Source organism: Sander vitreus, chromosome 2 (assembly GCF_031162955.1).
Source record: "Sander vitreus isolate 19-12246 chromosome 2, sanVit1, whole genome shotgun sequence".
In the NCBI taxonomy this organism is placed as follows: Eukaryota; Metazoa; Chordata; class Actinopteri; order Perciformes; family Percidae; genus Sander; species Sander vitreus.
The window spans coordinates 13,233,753-13,257,541 of record NC_135856.1 but is presented as its reverse complement, the minus strand read 5'-3'; the positions used below and the strand labels follow the sequence as shown (position 1 = coordinate 13,257,541).

At 41.1% G+C, this 23,789-nt stretch overlaps 3 protein-coding genes across 5 annotated transcripts in view; all 3 read left to right on the top strand.

Annotated features, from left to right (window-relative positions):
• Positions 1-4,803: 4,803 nt before the first annotated feature.
• On the top strand, positions 4,804-6,539 carry LOC144529498 (homeobox protein MSH-C-like). Its single transcript, XM_078268620.1, has 2 exons — positions 4,804-5,288; positions 5,916-6,539. Exons 1-2 carry the CDS (start codon positions 4,877-4,879, stop codon positions 6,326-6,328), a joined length of 825 nt encoding a protein of 274 aa, XP_078124746.1. The 5' UTR covers positions 4,804-4,876; the 3' UTR covers positions 6,329-6,539.
• A 2,103-nt stretch (positions 6,540-8,642) lies between these two features.
• Positions 8,643-11,898, top strand: LOC144535994 (ATP synthase peripheral stalk subunit d, mitochondrial-like). Its single transcript, XM_078278860.1, has 6 exons — positions 8,643-8,745; positions 9,980-10,110; positions 10,843-10,939; positions 11,324-11,395; positions 11,543-11,605; positions 11,715-11,898. Exons 2-6 carry the CDS (start codon positions 9,989-9,991, stop codon positions 11,844-11,846), a joined length of 486 nt encoding a protein of 161 aa, XP_078134986.1. The 5' UTR covers positions 8,643-8,745; positions 9,980-9,988; the 3' UTR covers positions 11,847-11,898.
• Positions 11,899-12,592: 694 nt separating this feature from the next.
• The window catches only part of pnpla6 (patatin-like phospholipase domain containing 6), a 37,832-nt gene continuing 26,635 nt past the window's right edge, over positions 12,593-23,789 (top strand). For 2 of the 3 annotated variants that reach the window (XM_078278830.1, XM_078278848.1), the window contains exons 1-9: positions 12,593-12,677; positions 18,751-18,839; positions 21,698-21,751; positions 21,980-22,067; positions 22,184-22,266; positions 22,443-22,534; positions 22,674-22,814; positions 23,113-23,272; positions 23,708-23,788. In XM_078278830.1, coding sequence (XP_078134956.1) covers positions 18,792-18,839; positions 21,698-21,751; positions 21,980-22,067; positions 22,184-22,266; positions 22,443-22,534; positions 22,674-22,814; positions 23,113-23,272; positions 23,708-23,788 — 747 coding nt within the window. In that variant the 5' untranslated portion in view covers positions 12,593-12,677; positions 18,751-18,791. The remainder of the gene's footprint in view (positions 12,678-18,750; positions 18,840-21,697; positions 21,752-21,979; positions 22,068-22,183; positions 22,267-22,442; positions 22,535-22,673; positions 22,815-23,112; positions 23,273-23,707; position 23,789) is intronic. The other variant, XM_078278839.1, reaches the window with a different exon arrangement.

Sequence of the window (23,789 nt, the reverse complement as noted above, 5' to 3'; positions counted from 1 at the left end):
CCTACATGTCCTGCAACAAATATGAAGAAACATTTGAACTGCCAGTTAAAATTTCCTGTAACCACTTCATTTAGTGTTTTTTTCATTATAACATTTTATAAAGCACTGATATAAAAATGCCTGGTAACTGGAACCAATTGTCAAAAGAAAACACGTTTAACATTTAGTTATTTAACATTTTTGTTAAATAACAGTTTTTACGTGAAATGCTTTCTCAGTTTCTGTCATTATTGGTGTGATGATTTCATTTCCTCTCCAGAGCAATGAAATTATACATTTGCAAATTATCAAAGTAATCTATCTGTCTTTCAGTGGAATATTGCTTGCATGAGGACTGTCAATTTGCCAGCAATCAACTACAAAGAGAGAATTATCATCTCAGTTATTACATTTAATGACAACATGAAAGAAAAAGAAGAAAATTGGTTGCAACAAATATATTTTCTCCTCACCCAGTTTAAATACCAGCTAATGCATTTTTATGACGTGCAAAAGAAAAGATTTCATATAATATATACCAAATTGCTGTAATTTATACAATAGTTGCTGGTTTTGACCTCGCTGGGATTTGAAGCCAGCAGTAAAAGAGAAAATTGATGCTGCTGCCTTGGGGTTTTTTTCCTCAAATCTACTGCATCACAGATTTGGCTGCTAAGAGCGTATGAGATTGTGGTGACATTCTTCGGGTTGTGAATGAGACCACAGAGTAGCCACACAAAGTTCCTCGTCCCCAGTCCTCAACCTAACTCGCCCACTCGCATTGTCTCTAGACTTTCCTCAAGAATGTGGATTTCTATGGCCAACGGCAAGCCAGACAAAATTGCCAATTGCATTGTCACCTATTGTGGTTTTTCTCCTTAACAATCTCTATTGGCAGTAGAGTTCAGGAGAACTCTACTCTAAAACATCCGTTTTTGAAGATGCTGGAGTGGGAAACAGTGTTCAAGATGTTATTTAAAAATGTAGCCATCAGTATATGAGCAAACATTGATTTCAGCTTGAGTTTAAAATGCAAATTCCACCACCACAGTCCAAAGAAAGAAACCCTGTTGTGTTTAGGTTTGAGTTAAAAACAGCAGCTATAACACCGCAGGACACTCCATCCCCTGATTGCTTTTTTACAGTCCAAAAAACGAAGCCATGATGAAGGCAGCTTGCTTTCTTCGCTTCAGCACAGCAAGAATATTTCCCTCATTACCCTGCATTCAAACACAGGGCGCTCTGATGCCACAAGAGGAAGTGGCTTTGGCAGAAAATGTCAAACCATCGTTTAAGTGCAGGATTGAAGCTGGTCTGATGTGGATTGGATCAACTTGTTAAGTCAAATGAAAGGTCAAAATATTTTTCCACAGCGTTGAGCAACCCTAAGAACAGCAATTTAAACTGCTGTTAAATGGAGAGCGCCATGCTAGTCTGCTTATGTGAGGAAGGCACACAAGTCGAGGTGTTGACAGAGGCAGGAAATTAAAACAATACATGTAAAGATAAATCATTACCTCTTGCTTTCGTGCAGAAATGAAGACAGAAATGTTCCTTTCTTACAGAAAAGTGAGAGCAATGTGAGAGTGACGTGTCAGGATGATGCCGAGAGAAGCACACTCACTTGTCCCTGTCTGCGCTGTCATGTCAGCAAAGTGTCCATCTCGTCGAGGCCTGTAGCTACAGGTCTTTGTGCCACTGTCGACACATCTCACAGAGATTGGGTTTCCACAGCTGGCTCACTCCTCTAAATGATCTGTTTGTTTGTCAGAGGGCCTCACTACAGCAGGGAATTCACACATTGTTGATGGAGGACAGACACCAGCTCACCTGAACTCCCACAAAGTCTGAGTTCATCAGCTGGTGCACCTGAAGAGTACAGCCTTGACCGGATCGTCTTTTCAAAGAAAACAAACGTATATGATATGAGAATCACGTTATAAGCATATCAAATCATTTTCTCACATAGCTTATCGTGCCGCCACTTGGCCCTTGCTCTTTACGAACTGGCTAAGTGGTTTCATCAAAGCGTCGAGTATTGAAAATGGCCCCCGCACACGCATGTGAAGAAGTTTTCATTTCTGGTGCCAGCTGAGGGGAAAGCGCTTCCCATCGAGCATGCACCGACCTTGAAGGACAGATCTGCTTTTAAACTCACTAACACCTCTTGACACAGTTCACTCGCCTGCATGCTGTTACAGAAATGTCTTTTGGGGTAGGGGAGAGGGGGCCCCAAGCTAAATACGCTGGACCAAACACCAGGGGAGGAGAGGTAACTGTACTTCTTGTGTAGATTTATCTCTGGGTGTACCTGTATCAGATGAATCTCTGTATGAGTCCGTGTGCTCCGCGGGCCGGCTCTCATCCCCTTCTTGCACAACACTACGGAGATGAGACAGAGGGAAGGGTACACGCTCGCTGGGATTTAAACCCAAACCAGCTGGGTGACGAGAGGCCCCGGTGTGTGAGGAGACAGAGGGCCGGCTTTGTCAGATCAAAAATGAAGGAGTGGACTCAACATCAGGATTTACTCAAGTTGAATCATCAACCAAAGTTGACAAGGGGTAAACTGTTCATTGCACCTGAGGGCTTTCACGAGGCCGACCATTAGTGAGCTCAATGAAGAATTTTGTCAATCAAACAATCTTTTTTTTTTTTTTTTGGTAAACAGCAGCTTATTACACTAAAATTACACTAATTCCAATTGGACGACAGTCATATGCTGCGGGACAGGGCTGCAACACACAGCCAACTGTTTGTTTTTTAACATGGCAAGTCTAATATGTAATTCTTGTTTCATCCAATTAAGCAATTAAGCACGAAGAGAACTAATGCAGTAATTTGGAGGAGTGAAAGAGGGTGGAAACGCAAAGTTCTCGGATTAACCACTCCATCTTCTCACTTAACCAATCCTAATCGTATATGTCATAGTGTTGATGAGTGCGGCGCTCTCAGTGGGGTCTTGTGTTGGGTTGGACTGATGATGTCCAGGAGGACACAGTGTGCTGCTGACACATTTACTGTAATGTGATATCAGGACATGTTGGACATGTTGGACATGTTGAAAGGAAAAAAATGTAAATGATAGACATCATGAAGCTTAAAGGGAGTTTATGTCTCCTGCAAAACAATGAGCTTCTTGAAGGGAAATAATTATAATGTGATAAAGAAGAACTTAATTGACTCCAAAAACGTTATCGGCTACGTTTACTTCAGTACACCTCGTCATCATATCATCAATATTGTACTTTTCAGTCCACTACATGCATCGTAGTTGCTTTGCAGATTAAGACTCCATTTACAAAACATAATCAGCCTTTGAAACACGATTTATTCTAGCTATAACTGTCCTATATGATATAAAGTAGTATCAACTGCTTAAAACAGTAAAAAAATACTGGAAACGTGTTCATGGAACTAATGATCCAATAATGTAATAAATATGAAACTCTGAATTGGGCTATTCTGCAAAATGATACTTTTTCTTTTGATACTTCAAGTAAATTTTGCATTTTGGTACTTTCAAGTGAAATTTTGAATGCAGGACTTGTACTTGTAATTTTTGCACTGTGGTATTGATACAAGCAACACTATCTGAATACTGACTTCATGAACTAATAATCACCAGTAATTGTCGGGGAAGTGACCTGTAGCCATAACAGCAGATCGCATTCTACAAATACTTGCTGAGCGCAATAATGGCACTTCTGTGAAGTGTTCTTTTAAATAAATTCACATTACAATGACCTCGGTTCAATTATTTCTTTGACTTAACTAAATGTATTTTCTCACCTGTTGCGCAGTCTACGCTGTTGTCGTGATGATTTAGATGACGATTATGAGTTTGTAGGACTCCTGTCATCATTTTAATAAAACATGTCCAAATGAATTAAATTCCACCCTCATCAGTTTCAGACTAGACATGAAACAGTTAACTGTCAGCGCCTGCTTCCTCCCAGCTCCATGCAGTGGACTATGAAATATTTGGAGGACAATTGGTTAAGTGGAGTTAACCGTTGCCTTTTCTCCCCGAGGTATCTTCCTTTTTGATCGTGCCGAGCCTGGCGCCTCGCAGAACACAACTTGTCTGGCTTATTAAATAGTATGACCTGGAGAAAGAAAACGCCTGTTGCTTCTCAACTGAGGCCATTGTGAAGCGAGAAGAGCTCATGACAGGCCTTAAATTGTTGTAATGCTGTGTGACCAACAGTCATACCTAATCAATTTCTATCCTGGTTGCGCACCTTTTCTTCTTTGATTTGATCGTCAGCTGAATTCTTTTATACTCGGTTGTTTTATTTTTGTTTGATCACTTCATGCAGCCTCTTTGTTTATCGAAATGTAATTCAGTGTGCTTATTATAATATGTGAATCTGTTCATTTAAGATATTTCACTGTTTTCTTTTTTTCCTTTTCTTCTTCTTTGATAATAGTTTTACTTTGATATTGACATGTGACTCTTTAGTTCCTGCTTAGCTTTACAGTAGGAGAATAATTCGACCAATAGGGATGGAGTGCCGGGCTAATGGATGTAAATGGTCAAGAGAATCCTCCCCACTGGTTAATTGCGCTAAAATTGGTCTAAGCTACTTTGTGAGGGCCATCAATAGCCCCGCACCGCATGGGGTCTGTATGATTAACTTCTCCTTCCTTTCAAAAGCCTCTTGATGTTCCTTTGGAAGGCAGCGGGCCAATCAAACCCGCACTCGCAGACGTCACGAGGCCAACGTGACGAGCTGATTGGTGGGAGCGGGGAGGGGGAACAGCCCTTGTCCTTTTATAGACGACCCCGTACAGCGCGTAAAAGCTACTGGGCACCGCTGACAGCGCGGAGACGCATATTGGACACTGTACACCTCAGCGACTTCATTCCTCTGAACGGGCTACACGGAGGTGCATGGCCCCATCCCCTTGTGTCATGATGAATCCTGTGCAGGGGTCGCCGTCCCAAGACGCCAAACTGCTTCATCAGAAAGAGGAGACGGATACGGAGGGCGAGGATCTTCAGCCTAAAGACATGACCACTGAGAAAGGATACAAACGCAGCCTCCCGTTTAGCGTCGAGTCCTTGATTTCCAAAAAAACCACCTGTCGGACTTCTTATCCCCCCACAGATTTAGCTCTGGTCCTGCCTAAGCCCGTGGCCGGGCAAGGCTTGCAGTTCTCTCCAAGGACTCTTTACGCGGAGAGCAAGGTTTCCCCGGAGAGCTCGCAGGGAGTTTCCAGTAGTCCCAGCGAGGACAGTCCGCAGTTTTGTGAGAAAGATCAGAGCACTTGGTTCCAGACGTCCTCCCTTTCTACTCCACCTCGTAAGTCCGTCCCTCTGCTGTTATGAGAGTTTTGCAAACTCAAGGATACTTTTTCACATGTATTCGTCGATAATCAAAGGGGCAAAGCAAATAGTGTTATTAGGCTACAGATACACTCATAATAATGTCCTTGTTGTGTCACAGTCATATTAATATTGCCCCTGTAGCTCCAAAGACTGTGCGTAAAATTCTCTCTTGCATTTTGGCTTTTGTTATGTCTTACAAACAGCACATACATAATGGTAAAGTGTTGTGCCACTGACCATATTTGGTTTCTTTTAGATTGTTCTTTCTTTTATTGTTTTTCTACACATTCCTTAATAGAGGCTATTTGATATTTACCTTCAGATACAGGTGACATATGCAAGCAAATATTAAAGGGTGATAGCGTGATATAACTTGACAATAGCTGCACGAATGAATGTGATCAGTTTCTGGTGCATATTGAAATAGAGGTTTAATTTGTCTTCATCAATATAGTTAAACGTATTTATTGATATATTTACTTGCTGTATCATGTGTTTGCATTTCATATTAGATGCTCACATGTTCACCTGCTGCGATGATCGACAAGCTTCAGTTGAATCTAACCTCAGCTATTTCTCTTTGTAATTTGTTCTCTTACAGGGAGCTCAAGTCCAACTCCGTGTACTTTAAGGAAACACAAAAACAACAGGAAACCTCGCACGCCCTTCACTACCTCCCAGCTGCTGGCGCTGGAGCGCAAGTTTCGCCAGAAGCAGTACCTCTCCATCGCCGAGAGAGCCGAGTTCTCCAACTCTCTTAACCTGACGGAGACTCAGGTCAAAATTTGGTTTCAGAACAGGAGGGCCAAAGCCAAGAGACTGCAGGAGGCCGAGCTGGAAAAGTATAAACTGGCCTCCAAGCCCATCCTGCCCGCCTTCGCGCTGCCGCTCCCACTCGGAGCGCACATGGGGTCTCCAACGTGGGGTCCGTCAAACGCCTTCCCTAGGCCCGGTCTGCCGGTCCCAGGACTGTTCAGCGGACCCGTCACTTATGGGATGTACTATTTGTCTTAGTAGTACTGCGTGTGTACGTGTGATTTTAAGAGAAAATATGTCTTATGTCATGGTTGCAATACACTTATGAACGAGGATGATGCGTTTTCTACACCTCGGGCACATTTCTTTTGTATTTGGAGTTTAGAGAAATTTTCTAACCTCCAGAATAAAAAAAACAAACAAGTAATTTCGGGACACATTTTGATATATAATTGTGTGCGTAAGTGAGTTCACATCGCTCTCCTAATTTTAAGACTAAGAAGTAAGAAGTTCTGTGGATTCACAGGCCTAATTTTGTGAGGCAATAGGGCCTACTCTAAAAGTCAGGTTTTTAAACAGCATGTCTTAAATATTTCATTCCAATTCATCCACCGTGCTCCGCAGTAGTTTGTGAAAATGTGTCCAGACATGAAGGCTACTGAAGCGGAGGTTTAAAAGCAACAGAAAAGTACTTAAACGGTGTCAGTGCCTTAAGACCAGTGTATCACTTGAAGTATTTCTCCTCATTCAGCATTGACTGTTTCTGGTAAAACTGCAGTTTACCAGAGTTGCTGTTTGAATGTTTGTATTTCCTTACAGCAGTTCCTGTCACGATTTCTACATTTTGTAAACATCGAGCAAAATTATATTTTAGAAAAAAACACGTGTATTACATATTTTTGTACCCTCACAGCGTGGCCTTTATGGGAGTGATAATAGATTTTCTTTGAGGATTTTTGCTGTAAATGTAAATACAATTTGTAGTGTTCATAAAGCCCTGCAGCCTCGCTTGAAGAGCAGCAGGAAATGTGGTATTTATTGAATATCTTTGTATCTGTACTGTGTACATACATCACTCTATCTAAATGTTCAGTTACTTGTAAAACTGATTTTAGTAAATAAACATTATACAAAACCTGTATGTAGCCGACTCATTTTAAAAATCTTTTTCACAGTTTTATTTTTTATTTATAACTTATGACTTTGATGAATTAGTGGAGGAGTTCAGCCTACAGTGCTCCTCCAAGAAACATGACTTTATCAAAAGTAGCACAGACTTAGATGAGATGATTGTTTTTTGTTTATTGTAATTTTTAATTGAAGTATGTAAGCATGCCAAACCTCAACATTGTTGCCAAAAAAAAACTCATCGCCTGCCCATGCACATAATTATCATCTCATTTGAAAATGGCCCAATAATTATGTGATTTTCCAATATCGTGCCATTTACTTTGCGCAACTGTAATTTAAAATAGCATACAGAGTGTAATACATGGGCCTGTAAAACCATATCAGTTAATCCCTATTATGTTTAAGTAAAATAAGTATAATATTTTAACACAACTTGATGTCTTATTTGGCACATCACACGTTTGTTTTACTTTTGAATAAAGCATTAAGCATATAATCTAACAAATCCTTTCATTTCATTGTCATTTCAGGATATATGTGTTTAACGGGCACTTGGACCATAGCTACAGCCTACCTCCTGTCTAGTAGGCTAAAACATATTTCCAATAAGACAACTTTAATTGTAAAATTGTGGTACGTGTTGTTGCTGCGTATTGCGCACCAATAGGCCGACATTCACCTGCCTATATGTTTTATTCACCATGCCCAGTTATCTGAAATATAGCACAAATGATCAACTCGATACAGTTGTGTAAAAATATAGGCTACATATAGCCTATTTTTTTTAAATGGCCAAACTGACGTGGTGCATTCAGTGGCTTTATTGATTCAAAATTGTTGTTTGGTTCACTTAATGTATATTACACTGTCACTCATAGCCTACCAGTAGTTAGCCTATGTTAGTTCTTGTAACTTGGCCTTTATTAACCAATGTTTAACATAGGTTATATTAAACGAAGAAAAAAAAACATCTCCTCTTCAGACCTTTTCTCACTCACTCTTTGCCCTACTTCTACAACAAAACGTGATCGTGTGTCGTTTATAGGCTAAATAAAATAGCTGCAGGAATACGACTTACAGTTTATTGTGGGGTAGCCTTTAAAAAATGTTCCCCATTAAAGCACTTAGGTGATATAAGCTACAGTAAAACTCATAGTTGCAGATGTAGCCTTGGGAAAAGCTTTAGTTGAACAAATGAAGGAGGGAGAAGGCAAGAAGACACATACACACACACACACACACACACACACACACACACACACACACACACACACACACACACACACACATTCTGATCATGCACACGTTGAAGGAGCTGATGTGATTATATTTCACTAGCATTGTAGGCCTACCTCGTACGATTTCATGCGACAAATATCATTGATTGATTGATTGATTGACTGACTGATTGGTTGAGTATTAACTCGCTGTGGGTAGGCTACTCTGCCAGTCCAGCAGAGGGCGGTGGCGACCTCGCTGCTGCTTCCTTTGCTCATGAAGAAAAAGCACTTCCGTTGTTCCACTCTGTCACTTTGTACAGCGAGGTGAGTACATAAGCGGAGCGGTTTGCTGAATGAAAGACCGTCTAATGAAAAGCTGTTTAAATCATTGTTTGTGTAGCTTATACATTTATCGTTATACACGAGATTCAGCAGTGAACTTAACGTTCGCTCGGTGTTTCATGAAAAACCTGGCGTTACTCAGAGACTTGTCTGACCTTGGCTAGGAGGCTAACAGAGCTAGCTACCGTAAGCTAGCCTTGCAGGAGTCTTGAATTGAGCAAAATGTCAAGGGCCCGGCGTCATTGATTGCCTCTTGTCAAAAATGTGTTTTCCACATCTTATCTTCTCCTTTAGCTAGTTGTTCAAAACGTGCTTTATCATTTGCACCTGCAGTTGTACGGTTTTTATTGGTAACGTTAACTTAACGTTACGTAGGCTACCTTAAACTGAGGGCATTGATTGTCTTCATTTCTACTTGCGTTAAAGCTAACGTTAACTGTTAACGTTACTTGTCTTCGCGGTTTAACACAAGCTTTATAGTGGTCATCGTGAGATCTAGCTATATCCTGGAGTCAATCAACAAAAGTGAACTTGCCACACTGAATTGAGTAACTGCAATATGATATAACATCGCAGTATAACGTTACGTTAAATTGGAGGTGAACATGTTTTTGTCTGTCTAGGCTACAACGAACTAGGCTTTACTTATTAATCAAGGACATTTACTTGACCTTTGTGTCAGCAGCCTGTACGTGTCTTTCCATATATATCACCACAGTATAAATGTATGTCATTATTACACTTGCTACACACATAGAGCTAAAACTAATGGTAGCCCAATACACAGCCCTGCAATAAATCCTACCTTCATGAAGCGAAATGCTTTAGTTGAAAGTGATTTAGAGATGTGTTGATTCAACCTTGTGGTCTTTTTGGATGCCGTATTTGTGCTTTTTGGTATTGTATTGCATTAATAGGTGTTTCTAATATTTAGTCTACCCTTACTGATATAAATCAGGTAACATTTTTAGTATAATGCAATACAATTCAGCAGCAACTACAGCATCCAAAATCATCAAACTGTTTTTGTAACACATCTCTAAAATACAAGTGTGAAAGTTCCGTTTTGACCTTGGTAACGGTAGGATGACAACAACCTTACTCAAGTTAACTCAAAAAGCTAGTAAGGCTTTTTGTTAAACTCTCGAATAGCTTTAACATAAATTGAACATTAATGGTTTGTTTGGACTAAACAAGATTTCCTTCTACCTTTCAGACAGGCAGAATGGCAGGCCGTCGTGTAGCCCTGAAGGCCATTGACTGGCTGGCGTTTGCTGAGCGGGTTCCACCCAACCAGAGGGGCATGTTCAACGCACTGAAAACTCGCAGCGATGCCATCTCTGCCAAGTTAGTTTTACACCAACGGGATGTAGAAAGTCGTCAAAGTCAACTTCGGTCTTGATGTGTTTTCATGCTGATAAGCAAAACATCAATCTAAGGGAAATGTTACCCTTGATGCAATGAGAGTGGCGCATACCAGGGCTACCCAGCTTAAGTGTGCACCTGGCTGAGAAGCTTTAAAAATGTGCTGGAAGGACGATCACATGTAAATACATAAAAGACCAATTGCACACTAGCATCTGTTTCTTTACAGTGTGCAGTTCCTTGTGTGGATTTGCTGCATCATGGCAGAATTCAGTATTTGAATTCTTGGCAGTTTGCTTGAAAACGTGTACAAAATAGTTTGGTCAATCTTGATCAGGTTGACCGTGCCGGTTTGAGGGGAAGAAATCAAAGCTGCAGACAATAACTGTTGAATCAGTATTTGCTTTTTTCGTGCATCTTATCGGGTCCTCATCAGTATTTGCATTGGGTTATTAATTGGTCTCCCTGAAGAACTATCATCTTCCTACTGTATTTTTCTATTAAGTTGCTACACTTTAGACTCCCATTTCTGCCTTTATTGGATAGGAAAGCTGAGATATGAAAGGGGAGAGAGGGGGGGGAAGGCATGCAGGAAAACTGTCACAGGTCGGACTCGAATCCTGGACCTTCTGCGTCAAGGATTAAACCTCTGTATATGTGTGCCCGCTCTACCAACCGAGCTAACCGGCCACCCATCTCTTCTCTTTATACCAGACTAACCTCTCTGCCAGAGACTCCTGCTGCCATTGACTGGAGTTTCTACAGGAGCACAGTGGCCAAAGCCGGGATGGTTGATGAGTTTGAGAAGAAGGTGAGATTTACTCGACTGGTTTATGTGTGGGGTCATGACAACGTTTCCTGTAGTTGGAACCTTTCCAGACACCTTCCAGGATCCAAATTAATAGTAAATTAAGGGAGCAAAATACATTGGAGTGGTCCGTAGAGGCCATATAATCTAACTGACAAATCTTAGCTTGTCACTTTTAGGACAACTGTTTTTTGTTTAAACAGCTTTGAGGGTTACGGTGCTAGTGAATAATAGGCACTACAACTACAGCTTAAATTCCCTTTTTGGTCCCTGCAAAAATCAGTCAAGCTGGTGGTTGTGCAGCTAAGTCATAATTTCCTTTAGTGTGTTTAGCATTTGTTGGTTTGTGTCACAGTACTGAATGATAAATGTTCCTCCTACACACAGTTCAAAGCCCTGCAGATCCCGGAGCCTGTGGACACACAGTCAAGCGCCATCAGTTTACAGGAGGCTGAATCTGTAAGTTATTACACCAAACAAATCAATGTGTTGCCTGAATTTCAGCTGGAATCAACTGAAATGAATAGTTTAATAGTAACGGCGCTATGTTTGGCTGTTTGTCATTTTGCATTGTCAGATGTAATTGTTTCTCTTATTTTCTAACAGAATAAAAGTGCAACTGCCTATATTGAAGAATCCAAGGCCCGCATCGCTCAGTATGAGCAAGAGGTGAGACAGTAGTTGCATTAATTACCAAAACTCCTCATGGACTTCTTCAGAAAACTTGTATTTATAACTTTGCTGTTTTTTTTTTTTTCTGCCTCTCTTTCTCTCTCAGCTGGATAAGTTTAAGAACATGATCCCCTTCGACCAGATGACCATCGAGGACCTCAACCACACCTTCCCCGAGACCAAGTTGGACAAGGTCAAGCACCCCTACTGGCCTCACAAACCCATTGCGGACCTGTAATCCTATTACTGGACACTCACCTCACAATAAAGTTTATGTATTTTAAATCAAACTGTTTGATTTCATTATTCGGTACACATTTTCTTTTCAGATGTTTATCGTAGTTGTTTTGAAATAAGAACTAAATGCAGTAAAGGCAGCTTGTGATATTGTAGGTAGAGCCCAGAAGGGGGTGGTGGTGTGTTTGTTTTGTTCTTGAAAGGTAAGCTTGTCTGTAAAAGGAAAAAAAAAAAAAAGCTAAAGCTATTTACTAACATTTTAAGATACACTATAATGTTATCGTTGATCTACTCTCGCCTTGGATTTATATCTGTAACCACTGCATGATAAAAGATGTGTTACCAAGGCAAATGTGTTTCTGTGGCCATTAAATCAATCGCAATGATGTCGGAGACATTTCCTGATTCAATTAGCAGTTTTGAGGCATAGAGGTCTGGTAAATAATATAATTGACCTAATCAATGTATTCACTGTAATCAATGCTATAACATATGATGATATGATGACTGTACGTCAAATAATTGATAACGTCAGAGTCCCGTGTTGAAATCCGATTGAAACGCTCTAAAGTCCATCTGCATTTATAGGTTAATGTATTACGTCAATCAGCCCGATCTTATCTAATCATGGATTGGCTAGTTGTGTTCCTCGATAACCATTGGACACCGGTTATTTATTTACATATATGTGGGAGGGATGTAACTATTCGCCCCAGCTCTACATTTCCATTGGTTCATCTTGACAAAGTTCCGCTACAGCAGGAGGGGCTTCCTCAGAGATGATTTCCGTTTTATGTTATTTGACAGTCAAGACGGGAGTCCATCAGCTCAGGTAAATGAATTTAACAAACTAATCTATAGTTTAATGACATGGTTTCAGTATGATAAGGTTTTAGCTCACGGTCGTGTGATTTTACTGAGACTTTTCCTTTAGCGTTGGTTAGTAACCCGTAGTGAAAACACGGGTTATGTGTGTCAATAACGGTAACGTTAACGCAGAGGTCAACAACCAGCTAAACAAAAACACATTGTAGGCTATTTTTGTTCGGGTGTTGTTTACTTCCACATCCGCCATGATGACCACTGTAAACCGCAATCGGTAGCATCGAATGCTAGCTACCGTTATCCAGTGACAACGTTAGCCACAGGGATGGGATAATGTTCGTCAGCCAGGTGCCCTATGCCCTGGATAGTGGATAGATGTCTGATTTGAACAATAATACCACCCGTAACGCTGATGTTTCACTACGTGGAAATCACTAATTTTACATTCGTCCGAATATAAACAATAGAACGGTTGTGATTGGTTTAAAGAAAAAAAAAAAGAAAAAAAGCCAGAGCGTTTTTTCTTCTCATAGATAAGCGGTGTAGCCAGACCATAATCCAGTGCCAAGGAGATGTCTGGCAATGCGAGACTACCTGATCAAAAAGTGTCTGAATTCAGACCAAACGCGTTTTTGCGCTGCACTTGCCGCTGGGTTAAGCTTTGGTTTTAATGGTTGCACTGGCGCGAGGTGCGTAAACTATAAAATGACGTCACCACGTTTGTAGTTTCCAGGGCAAAGGCTGTTGTCGCAGCTAATGGCCGTACGTGCACCTCTGAAGTTTTCTAAATCCTTGGGGGAAAAAAATTGGTTGAAGCGCAGCAGTGCCTTTGCCGCCTTTAGTGAGATAAAGTGGGTTTTATGCTTCTTGCTTTCAGCGCGGTCAAGACGCTGCGGACGGTGCACATGATCGCCGCCAACTGTCTGGTCGTTCATGCTGATTGCATTCAAAGCGGCCAGAGTGGCTAAAACAACGTACTTCTTCTCTTCTGTAACCAATCATTGCAACACAGTGGCGCCTTGTTACAAAATTTAGAGGTGCACGGCTCGCCGCTCAGACCTTTCCCAGACCCTCCGCTCAGTCACCCAGGCCGCAGTTGCGTCATATCGGCGTCCACATCTCGCCGACCGTGCTGAAAGCAAGAAGCATGAAACACGTTTCAGCCTTTAAAGCCGCCTACTCTTGATCCGGCTAAAACTGCTCCGCGCTGTCATTGTTTTTCTATGGGGAGAGCGTTGGCGACAACTCGGAGGAAGCGCTACCCTTGGGGTCGCCGCGAGAAATTGTCGTTATACCAGGTATAACGGTAGAGATCCATTTTTCCGACACGACCGAAGCGTGGTGTCGCGACGTCATACATCCATGGTTGATGCTCCACGCCCCTGACTGGCAGCTGATTGGACGAACGTGTGTCGTGGGTCTGGCTTCTCGAGAATTTCAACAGAGTGTCATGGCGGCTCGTTGAGAATACGATCTCGTATTTTACGAAAATAGTACACTGAAACGTGTTTCCGAAAACATTTTAAGCGAGAAATAGGCCATGCAGTTGCTGAATCTGTCTTTATTTCAGATCGACAAAGGTCAGTTCAAAAGATTTTCGTCTACTTCTACTGGATAGTCGCGTCGCGTTCAACGGATTCATTTGCATAAAAATGGGCATTGGCCAGCTTTTAGACGCGCAGCATTTTTTCAAATGCAGCACCGCCTTCCCGGAATGCTTTGCGTGCACGTTGAAGTCGCTTGACGTCACCCACAGGAATAGAGTGGAGCGCCGGCGTGACAGAAGCGTTGCACGGTCAAATGGATCTTTACCGTTACGCCATCGTTGCTTCTGGCTTTGGTTGCGCGTTGAAGGGTCAGCGCTAACAAGGTCAAAGTTGAAATAATTTGAACTTTGAGTGCAGCCCTCAGCGGCAATTTTGAGAGGTGTGCCACACCAAGGGTAGCGCTTCCTTCGAGTTGTCTCTCCCCATAGGAAACCAATGGGACAGCTAGCGCAAAGCGTTTTTACCGTGGATCACGTGTAGGCAGCTTTAAACCAAACACGGTTTTTGCTGCGCTTGTCGCGGTTCAGCGCACATCTACAGTTCAACTTGGTAGCCTGTTACTGTCTAGTCGTTCATAGTGATTGCTGTCAGAGTGGCTCAAAGAACGAACTTCTTCTCTTCTGTAGCCAATCGTTGCAACACGGTGCCGGCGTCCACACCATGCTGACCACAAGAACCATTTGAGCGTGCCTTCCGCGCGTCTACATTGACAACAATATAATTTTGGATGCAAAAAAATGCAGCAAGTGTCTGGCCCCTTTTGCCGGCTAGTGGCATACCATCAGCCACTTTTCGATCTCTGTGCTAGTGCCCCTATAGGCTTGTGACTGTTAGCTAGCTTAGCTAACGGTACACCACTGAGTCAAAACACCCAATACTGTTGCGAATTAACTAAATAAAAAGAAGTACAAGCTTGAGGTTTAATGAAAGAAAACTCCACTTTTTAGTATTCTGTTAAGCGGTTCCCCACCTACTCAATGTGTTACTAAACAATCCTGCTAAGTGATTTACGAGAGGTCAGTAAGGCAACACCTCTGTGGGTGCAAATTATGCAAAACTATTTTGGCTGGAGTGAAATATGAGCTGTTCACCTTGGTCATTACTTTGCTGCCATTTATATTTGGGCTTATGTTAGATGTCCCTTATTTTTTAAGACATGATTCTATGAAGTGTTAGTGTGAAGTGAAATTAAACAGTTTGGCTAGACTTCCAGTGTCAAAGGTGACAGAAGGTGAAGGTCTAAAAAAAACTAGTTGGGGTAAGTTTGTGTTGACAGTAGCACATTCAACCAAATACATGTTTCTCTTTGGTTGTCTTCTTCCACTGTTAAATCCTTAAAATATGGATGTGTGCAGAGTCACAGCATATATGTTTTTTTCTTTACCATCTATATGTGGGTTCAAACATATCATCCTACAGGCGTGTTATGGTGAATCTCAGGGCCTAGAGGGTGTTTTGCGTTAGGTGGAAACAGACATGGTTGTGTTAGTAGTCGGCCCAGGTCTGCCCCTGGAAAGTGGAGTCAACACTAGCTTCATTGTTCATAGAGAACAATGGGAATAGGCCTGCATGAAGGGAGGCACTGCTAGGAGGCTTGAGGTTGGCTACTGTCTCATCTATAGATAATAGCAGGCCTGTGCTTTTCTTACAGTGTTGAGACAAAGAGAGACAATCTGAAGCAAAGTGTAACGTGTAGCAACAAGCTATGTGTAACAACTTTCTGGAATGACAAAAGTTCCATTACAGGGGTTACTGCTGCACAAGAGACCGAGTAAGAAATGTTTTTCAGCAGTGATGACATTCACATCTCAAAACTGGCAACATTTTGGAACAGGCAATTTTCAGAATAGAAAAGGAATTGCAAATTATGGGTGGCTACCTGCCAAAGAACAATACATGAAAATTCCAACTGCAGCCCAAATTTGCTGACATTTGGATGGTGTTGATTTCCACTCTGAAAGATTGACAGACATGTAAGGCCTAGTGAGTCAGATGATGGTGTCAAACACACGCTTCCATAAATGTGTTTAATTTTTCAATTGACTCATGTATGACAAATAAAAATTGTGGCCGTGAGAGCAATTTATGGAGAAGGGACTAAGATGATTTTTTTAAGGCTCCATGCTCTAGCGATGACATCACCCACTGTAAGTCACGCAATACACACCAGAAAACGCAGAAAAATCCTGAAATGAACACTAAACTTAGAGAGTGATTTCACAAAAACTGTAAAAGATATCAAACTGCTGAGATATAGCCTAATAGCTGAATCTTTCATGAATGGTTTAAAATTTGAATTGCATCTGTAGGTGAAAGTATGAAGGAGGAGATAGATTTTGAAGTATAATAGGATTTGAAGCCTGCTGTCATTGACTTTAGTTGTTAAAAAAAGAGCTGAACATTTTGATATTTGAATGATTGTTGTAGCTGAACGTATGCAGAAGTTAGAGGCGACCAAAGCAAGTTGAAGAATGAAGAATCGGATAACAATACTCTGATTCAGCAGCATTCACACAATTAGCTTTGTAGCAACTCATTTGGCAATGGCTTGAATGTAACGGACGCTCATTAATAGCAAAAAGTAAAACGCTTAAACTTAAAAAGCTTTAAGTCACATGCTGTAATTTTAATATACACATCTTTTAATGTTATTAAGGTGCTGAACACAGAATAGTCAATATTATTGCTGGGTTCTCATTTGAGATATTGCCTTGAAATGGTGTCTCCTTGCAGCAGCATTCTGTTCTGTGGTTTGTTGTGACTCATAGGGTTAAATCATGTAACTCGACACTGCATCCTCAACCTTTCACTGATGGAGTTTCATCCATGCGGCAGTTCAGCAACCCTCTCCCAGCCACTGATTTGATAGATTAAGCAGAAAATATGTCAGATGAAAGACACATCTAATGCCAGCTTGTGTTGTTTCTTGGATGTAGGCTAGATAATAGGGCTGAACGGAGCTTTGACACTAAACAACTGCGGCTATTTAGATTATTTTTTTCTGTTCATCTCCTAATATTAATAATTAAAACATCCTTAAGATGAATACTAGAACACAGAACAAGAGGCCTGGTTGTAGTCTCTTTTACGGCTATGGTAATGTTTTTTGTCTAACGGTCTTGAAGTTTTGGTTATTAGCCATGAGACACTTGCTTGTTTATAGGCTTCTTCATGCTAGTGCTGTAGCCTACTTTGTATGCCCTCAGCAAACATTGAGTGTGTTGTTAGCCAGCTTGTTTTCTCTCCAGCCTCACTTTCTGCTGGAGTTGTCAGAGTAGGAGTGGGAAGTTGGTGGACCTCGGCTAACTAAGCTAGCATAGCTATTTATTTGTCCATAGGCAGTGAATGAAGCTTATTGTCCCAGCTACAGCAGATACGCCAGTGTCAGCTGAATCAAGTCAGTACTGGCAGATGTGGGCAGAGAGGTGGTTTGTAGCTGGCCTGTTTGCACTTGAATTGATTTGAGGATTCTGGTTAAACTGGGCTACTCCCAGTAAATGTGCACCATTATATGACTGTAAAATGTAACGGTGTAGAAGCATCTCTTTGTAGGGGCAGTTGGTACCTACACAGTGTTTAGATTAGGTAAGTCTATATCCACCACGTTCCACTTCCGGTATTGCTCTGTGCAAAAGAAATTCCGCCGGATGTCCTTCTTTTCGGCCGGATGTCCGTTACCTTCCTCTTTCTTTGTGTTAGCATTCTAAACTCTGGTGGATTTACGTATGAGGACTATGGTTAACTGCTCCTCAGATCTCTGCAGGGTAAATCCAGACAGCTAGCTAGACTGTCTGTCCAATCTGAGTTTTCTGTTGCACGACTAAAACAACTTTTGAACGTACACGTTCCACCAAATCAAGTTCCTTCCCGAGGCTATTTTGCAGCGGCACCGGGGCTCCGTTTGGCACTTAGCGCCGCCCAAGACGATTGTGATTGGTTTAAAAAAATGCCAATAAACCAGAGCACGTTTTTCTCCCATCCCAGAATGCTGGGAGGAAGGTCTGACAATTCGAGGCTAAGATTAGGTTAGATGAAATTGGTTGTGCAATAAATCAAACAAAATACTATATTTTATTAATGCAGCAGCTTGTAACGTCACAAAGGGTGAAGCATTTCAGGTCATTTCAAAAACAAAGAAACAAATTCTCCAACTTCACAGCTTTTCTTGCAAAGACATCAAGTTATATTCTGTTGAAAACCAATCATTCACACATAATTATATACAAACGGACATGATTACACATTAAAATAGAAGAAATTGTACAGAACAACTATGCCCATTTTTGTATTATGCTGCCTTAAATGTTCTTACTAAATCCATAGATGGGGTGGGGGAAAAATCGATACAGCATAGTATTGTGATATTTTCCGTGGCAATACTGTATCGATACACAGACGCCAAGTATCAATCTTTTATTATATATGTGTTGGTCAGTGACAAAGTTTCCTTTTGGGGACATAATTTGAAATTGAAGTTGGAAAAAAGGTCTTCCCTGAAAAATGCCTGTTTAGCATGTCTGTCTTTGTTTCCAGTAGCCATTGATGGACCACCCCTATGAAGAAACAGGGTCACAATGGGACAGAGTACCTCGGAACAAGAGGTCCAAGGAGACAACCCTGAGGTAGGTTTGCTCACTGGATTTATTTGCATAATCATTAAACACATGAAGTAAAGCAATACAATGTAGGTATGGGCTTAACCAAGAAAATGTACTGCATAGTTAGAAGTTGGTAAGGGGGCTGACAGAAATAGGTGTTACAGAAATGGTGAAATGTCATCCTTTAAAGGATAGAGAAAGGCCTGCCTTAGACACAGAGAGACTGTGAATAATAATAAATAAATGATCTGTGGACAGCCATAGTGGTCTTACACAAAATGGAGCATAGCAGCCCACCAGCACAAAACTCTGCACAAGTATCTTATATTAGCTAATGAGAAAATGCACTTAGGCTATGTTCGTCTTTTTTGACAAGAGAAAGTTGACTAGGGCGCTTTTGTAGTGAAAAAAGAAGCCGTTGCTATAACAACAGCTACTGCTACAGTATCCTAGCTAGAGAGCTATGTGGAGCTAAAGATAGATAAAACAAAGCGGTGGAGCGAGCTAGATAAAGAACAGTGAGAGAGAGTGGTGATGCCAACGTTACATAAAACAAAGCGAGTTCCCTGTACAGGGAGCACCCAGTCATACCGTATAACTCGCTGTGCTCCGACTCCATTTTTTCTTGTTGTTATGAAAACGACAGGTCTGGCTACTCCGCTAGTCATTGTTTTTTTTTCTCAGAAAAGTTGAACTTTTTTCAACTTTAAAAAGATGCTCCCAGCTGCAAAAAAAGAAGTCGGCCGTGGCGTTTAAAAAAGCGCTCAGGACTTTTTTGAAAACACGGTTTACTCCATAGGATTATAATGTAAAACATACGCTGGCAGCTTAAAAAAAGACACCAAGTGTGAACATAGCCTTAGGTTGTTTGTGGCAATTACACTGCACAAATTGCAGACAAATAGCAGCACAGGACACAATAACAGCTCATAACAGCACAACTCAACATGACCTTTTCCCAACATCAGCCAGATGAATGTGGCTGGTAAGCTGAGCTTGAGAGTCCAAACAGCCACAATCAAAGGTCATAATATTCCCACAATGAAGCAGCATTTCCTAAGTCATTGGGGATTTTGATCTTATCTTTCTGACTGTTAGCTTACCAATCTAAAACAGTCCTCTGTCTTTCTCTTTTTTTTTTTTTCTGCCATACATTGCTTCTCCCACTGTGAAAATAACGTAACTCCATAATAACTACAGAACTGTACACAACAAAACATCTTAAACTAAACTTTACTTTTTAAGGAAAGACCTAAATAAATATAATAACTTAAGGGCAGAGATACATGTATTCGATTTATTTTTGATATATATTAGCCCATAATTCCTGTTATGTGAGCACATATGACAATGTCTTTATATGAATAGCATCATGTATGATAATTCTGCTAGTTTTGATTTACAGACTTTCAGTTTGTTGCACTCCAGCATATCAATTTATTGGAGCTGTCATCACCTTTAGACTGTACACTTCCACACACATGTACACTTTCCACACTTAGACTTTTTATTTCCAAACTCCATTGCACCTACTTGAAGCCTCTGCCTAAAGTATATTTCTGTGTGCACATCCTGCCTATGCACTCACCCATCTGTCAGCCCCACTGTGTCCAGCTTAGGCCTTTTACTGCCAAATAACCCTTAGCTTTTCACACACTAATCAATAACCACTGATAACAGACGTGTAGTCTCATTGGCGATCAGCCAGAACACTAAAACATATTACTCTTGCTCTTACAATACTGTATCTGATGGCTAGTAGGTAACCAAACTTACACACACACACTAGCTTATCTTGGTCACATGATCTCCACTCCCTGCACTGACAGTCTTGTTTTGATGTCTAAAGAAGTGCTCAGTTTGATGTTCGATTATCTTTAGTGATAAAGTCTCCTTAATCAAGCCAAAAGGAAAAGCTGCTTTGCTTTCTATGAGAACTCCTTCTCTGTTTAGCTGCTTGTTTTTGAAAGGCAATGCACATGATAGAAATAAGCAATTTCCTAGTTGTTCTAAAGCTTTCCTCTTATCTTTTCTTTTTTTTTTATGTTTAGTTGCTTTTTTTCTCCCTATGCCTTTCCCAAAGTCCAGCTCCATCAATTTTCATTATATCTTGGTAGCCCATAGACCTCTGGGCCTGATATTCAGCACAGGTTATCTTCTAGAGTGATATGCAGACTTCGGCTTTCCCAGTGGACTTCATACCACTTAAAACATGTAGGAGTTTCTTTCAGAGCATATTATCTGTCTTCTTTTTTTTCAGTCTTAGTCTGCCCCTGCTAACATGAGAGAGATTTTCTTCAATTTAGTGTTATCTGCATTCTTAAAGTCTATTGTAGAAAAACAAACAAACTCATCTTGGCCACAGTACCTGTGCACACAGAAAAATAAACTCACTCATCTGGGCTGCAGTGTACCATCCAGCCCTGCTTTGCCCTTTTACAGTGTACCAGTTAGTGGCCTGTGAACCCAACAGCTTCACATCTGGAGTCTTCAGTCTCGACATAGAGAGCAGAGCATGGAAGCTGTGAGTGGTGCTCACTGTTCTTAACAGAGTGAAAAGTGGAAGTAAATGTTCGGGATACATTGTTGGAAGACACATGTAAGTGTGGAGGTCAGATAAGATGTTACATGTTCATTCCCTCCTCTTCTTTCCCGGGCACTGATTGTCAGACATTCCTGCCGCCAGTGCAAATCCCTTATTCCCACATTCCGTTACACTTCAATGAAATTGAAACCTTCAGACCCACACAGTCTTTCAGTCTCAATACACAATGAAAGGTTGCAGCCATTGGGTATGCTACTAAGCAACTAACATGTTGCCTGTAGAAGTTTTGGTTGTTTTTTTGGATTACTAATTTCTCTGTATTTCTCTGTTACATTAGGACGGGTTTAATAACATCAAGACATTTGTGGAGGAGGAACTACAGACGAGCATGGTGAGTGCAACATGTTTCACCATGGGAAGAGAGAGTCTGAAAATAACATTCAGCTCAATAATATTTAAAGAGCATAAACATGTAGACGAAACACTAAAGTGATAGTTTTAATACATTAAAACATCTAGGTAAATATAATTTTAGTGCTACAGCCATGATGTGATGTCATTATGCAGCCTTTGACCTTACACAAATTAACTCTCTTCCACTTTTATTCTTTCTCTTCAGATGGTGGGGATGGTGATTGGTGCGGGCATCGCCATAGTCCTCATCGCCATCCTCATCTTCTTCATCTTGCGGAGGATCAAGCTTCGAAGTTAGTAATTGCTTAGAACCCTATCTCACCATGCACTGAGAACACACAATGAAGTCAAGAAAAATGCAAACTTGTATGTATTTCTACGGTAATTTGTAATTTCTCATATTTCACAGACATAGAAGCTCAGGAGGCACCCAAATACCGCTTTCGCAAGAGGGACAAAGTCATGTTCTATGGGCGAAAGATCATGCGCAAAGTGAGTGTGTGGCTGACAGAAAATGAGAATACTTCAACAGCCAGTATGCAAATCAGTGTTGTAGTTATCATGGGCTTGTTTTAACCTACAGTGAGTCACATGTCATTCCTATAGTTTTTTAGTCTACTTTAACAGTAGTATGGGAATACTTTTTAAACCAATATGTTTCTCAACAGGTCTCACAGTCTACCTCTTCCCTGGTGGGTACATCCTCCTCCTCTCGGCCGCGCCTAAAGAAGAAGCAGAAGATGCTCAACATTGCCAAAAAGTACATCAGAAAGTTCACTCTTACCAACATAAAAAAAAAAAACTTCTATTACTGTTACGACTGGATAACTGTTAGTGGTTCACATACTTTCCCATCTCTTCATCTCATCCCACTGTCTTGCTGTCTCTCTGCTGTGCAGGATCCTGCGCTTTAAGAAGGAGGTGCCCATCCTGCAGGCCAAGGAGCCCCCTCCCTCAGTGCTTGAGGCTGACCTCACCGAATTTGACGTCGCTAACTCCCACCTCCCCTCTGAGGTGCTCTACATGCTCAAAAATGTCCGGTAGGTTTGTCTTCTTGTCATGTCTGTGTAATTGTGTTAATATGTCCCTATGTAAAACACAGTCTTTTAAAGGCCCAAACATGGTCGTACACTACAGAGTTGATTTGCATGCTGCGGTTGCCTAGCAAACTGTGCTCATACAGCTCAGTTAATAGCATTCTACACAACTTAACACACCTTTTTTTTAAAGCCCAGCATTTTTTTATATTCAAACCTTGCAGATTAGTGTTCACAGCTGTACACACCTGCTTGCGTGTGTGTGAAAACCTCCTAACCTCTCTGTTATCCTTCACTGCAGTGTGCTGGGTCACTTTGAGAAGCCCCTCTTCCTGGAGCTGTGTAAACACATGGTGTTTGTGCAGTTCCAACAAGGGGAGTACGTCTTCCGGCCAGGCCAGCCTGACTGCAGCATCTACGTGGTTCAGGATGGAAAACTAGAATTGTGCCTTACTGGAATTGTACGCAAGCTTGTGTGTTCATGCATGCCCATTTATCCTGATTTCCTGTGTATTTCATGCATGTCATAGTTGTTTATGTGTATGTGGTTGATTGTGTTATTATTATTATTATTAAACTTAATGCACATGGGAGCAAATCTTCTAAGAGGCTTAACCATGGGAGTTCTGACTTTGACAACACAGTAGCCTCTATTAACATTTGACTCACATAGGGACATAGGGGGGATATGGCTGTTAATTAATTAATAAGTATTCTACAGCCAGTTTCAAAGGCATTTACCAAGTCTTGTGGGTTGGGATATTTGTTCTGATATAGATTTCAGCTAAGGCTTTATCTATATCTTTATCTATCTGTAAAACTGAGTGTAGCTACTCAAGTTCTTAGAAAGACTTATGAACACAAGTTGCCTGATGTGTCTTCTTCCTGTCTACCAGGATGGCAAAGAAAGTGTTGTGAAGGAGGTTTACCCGGGAGACAGTGTCCACAGCCTCCTCAGCATCCTGGATGTCATCACAG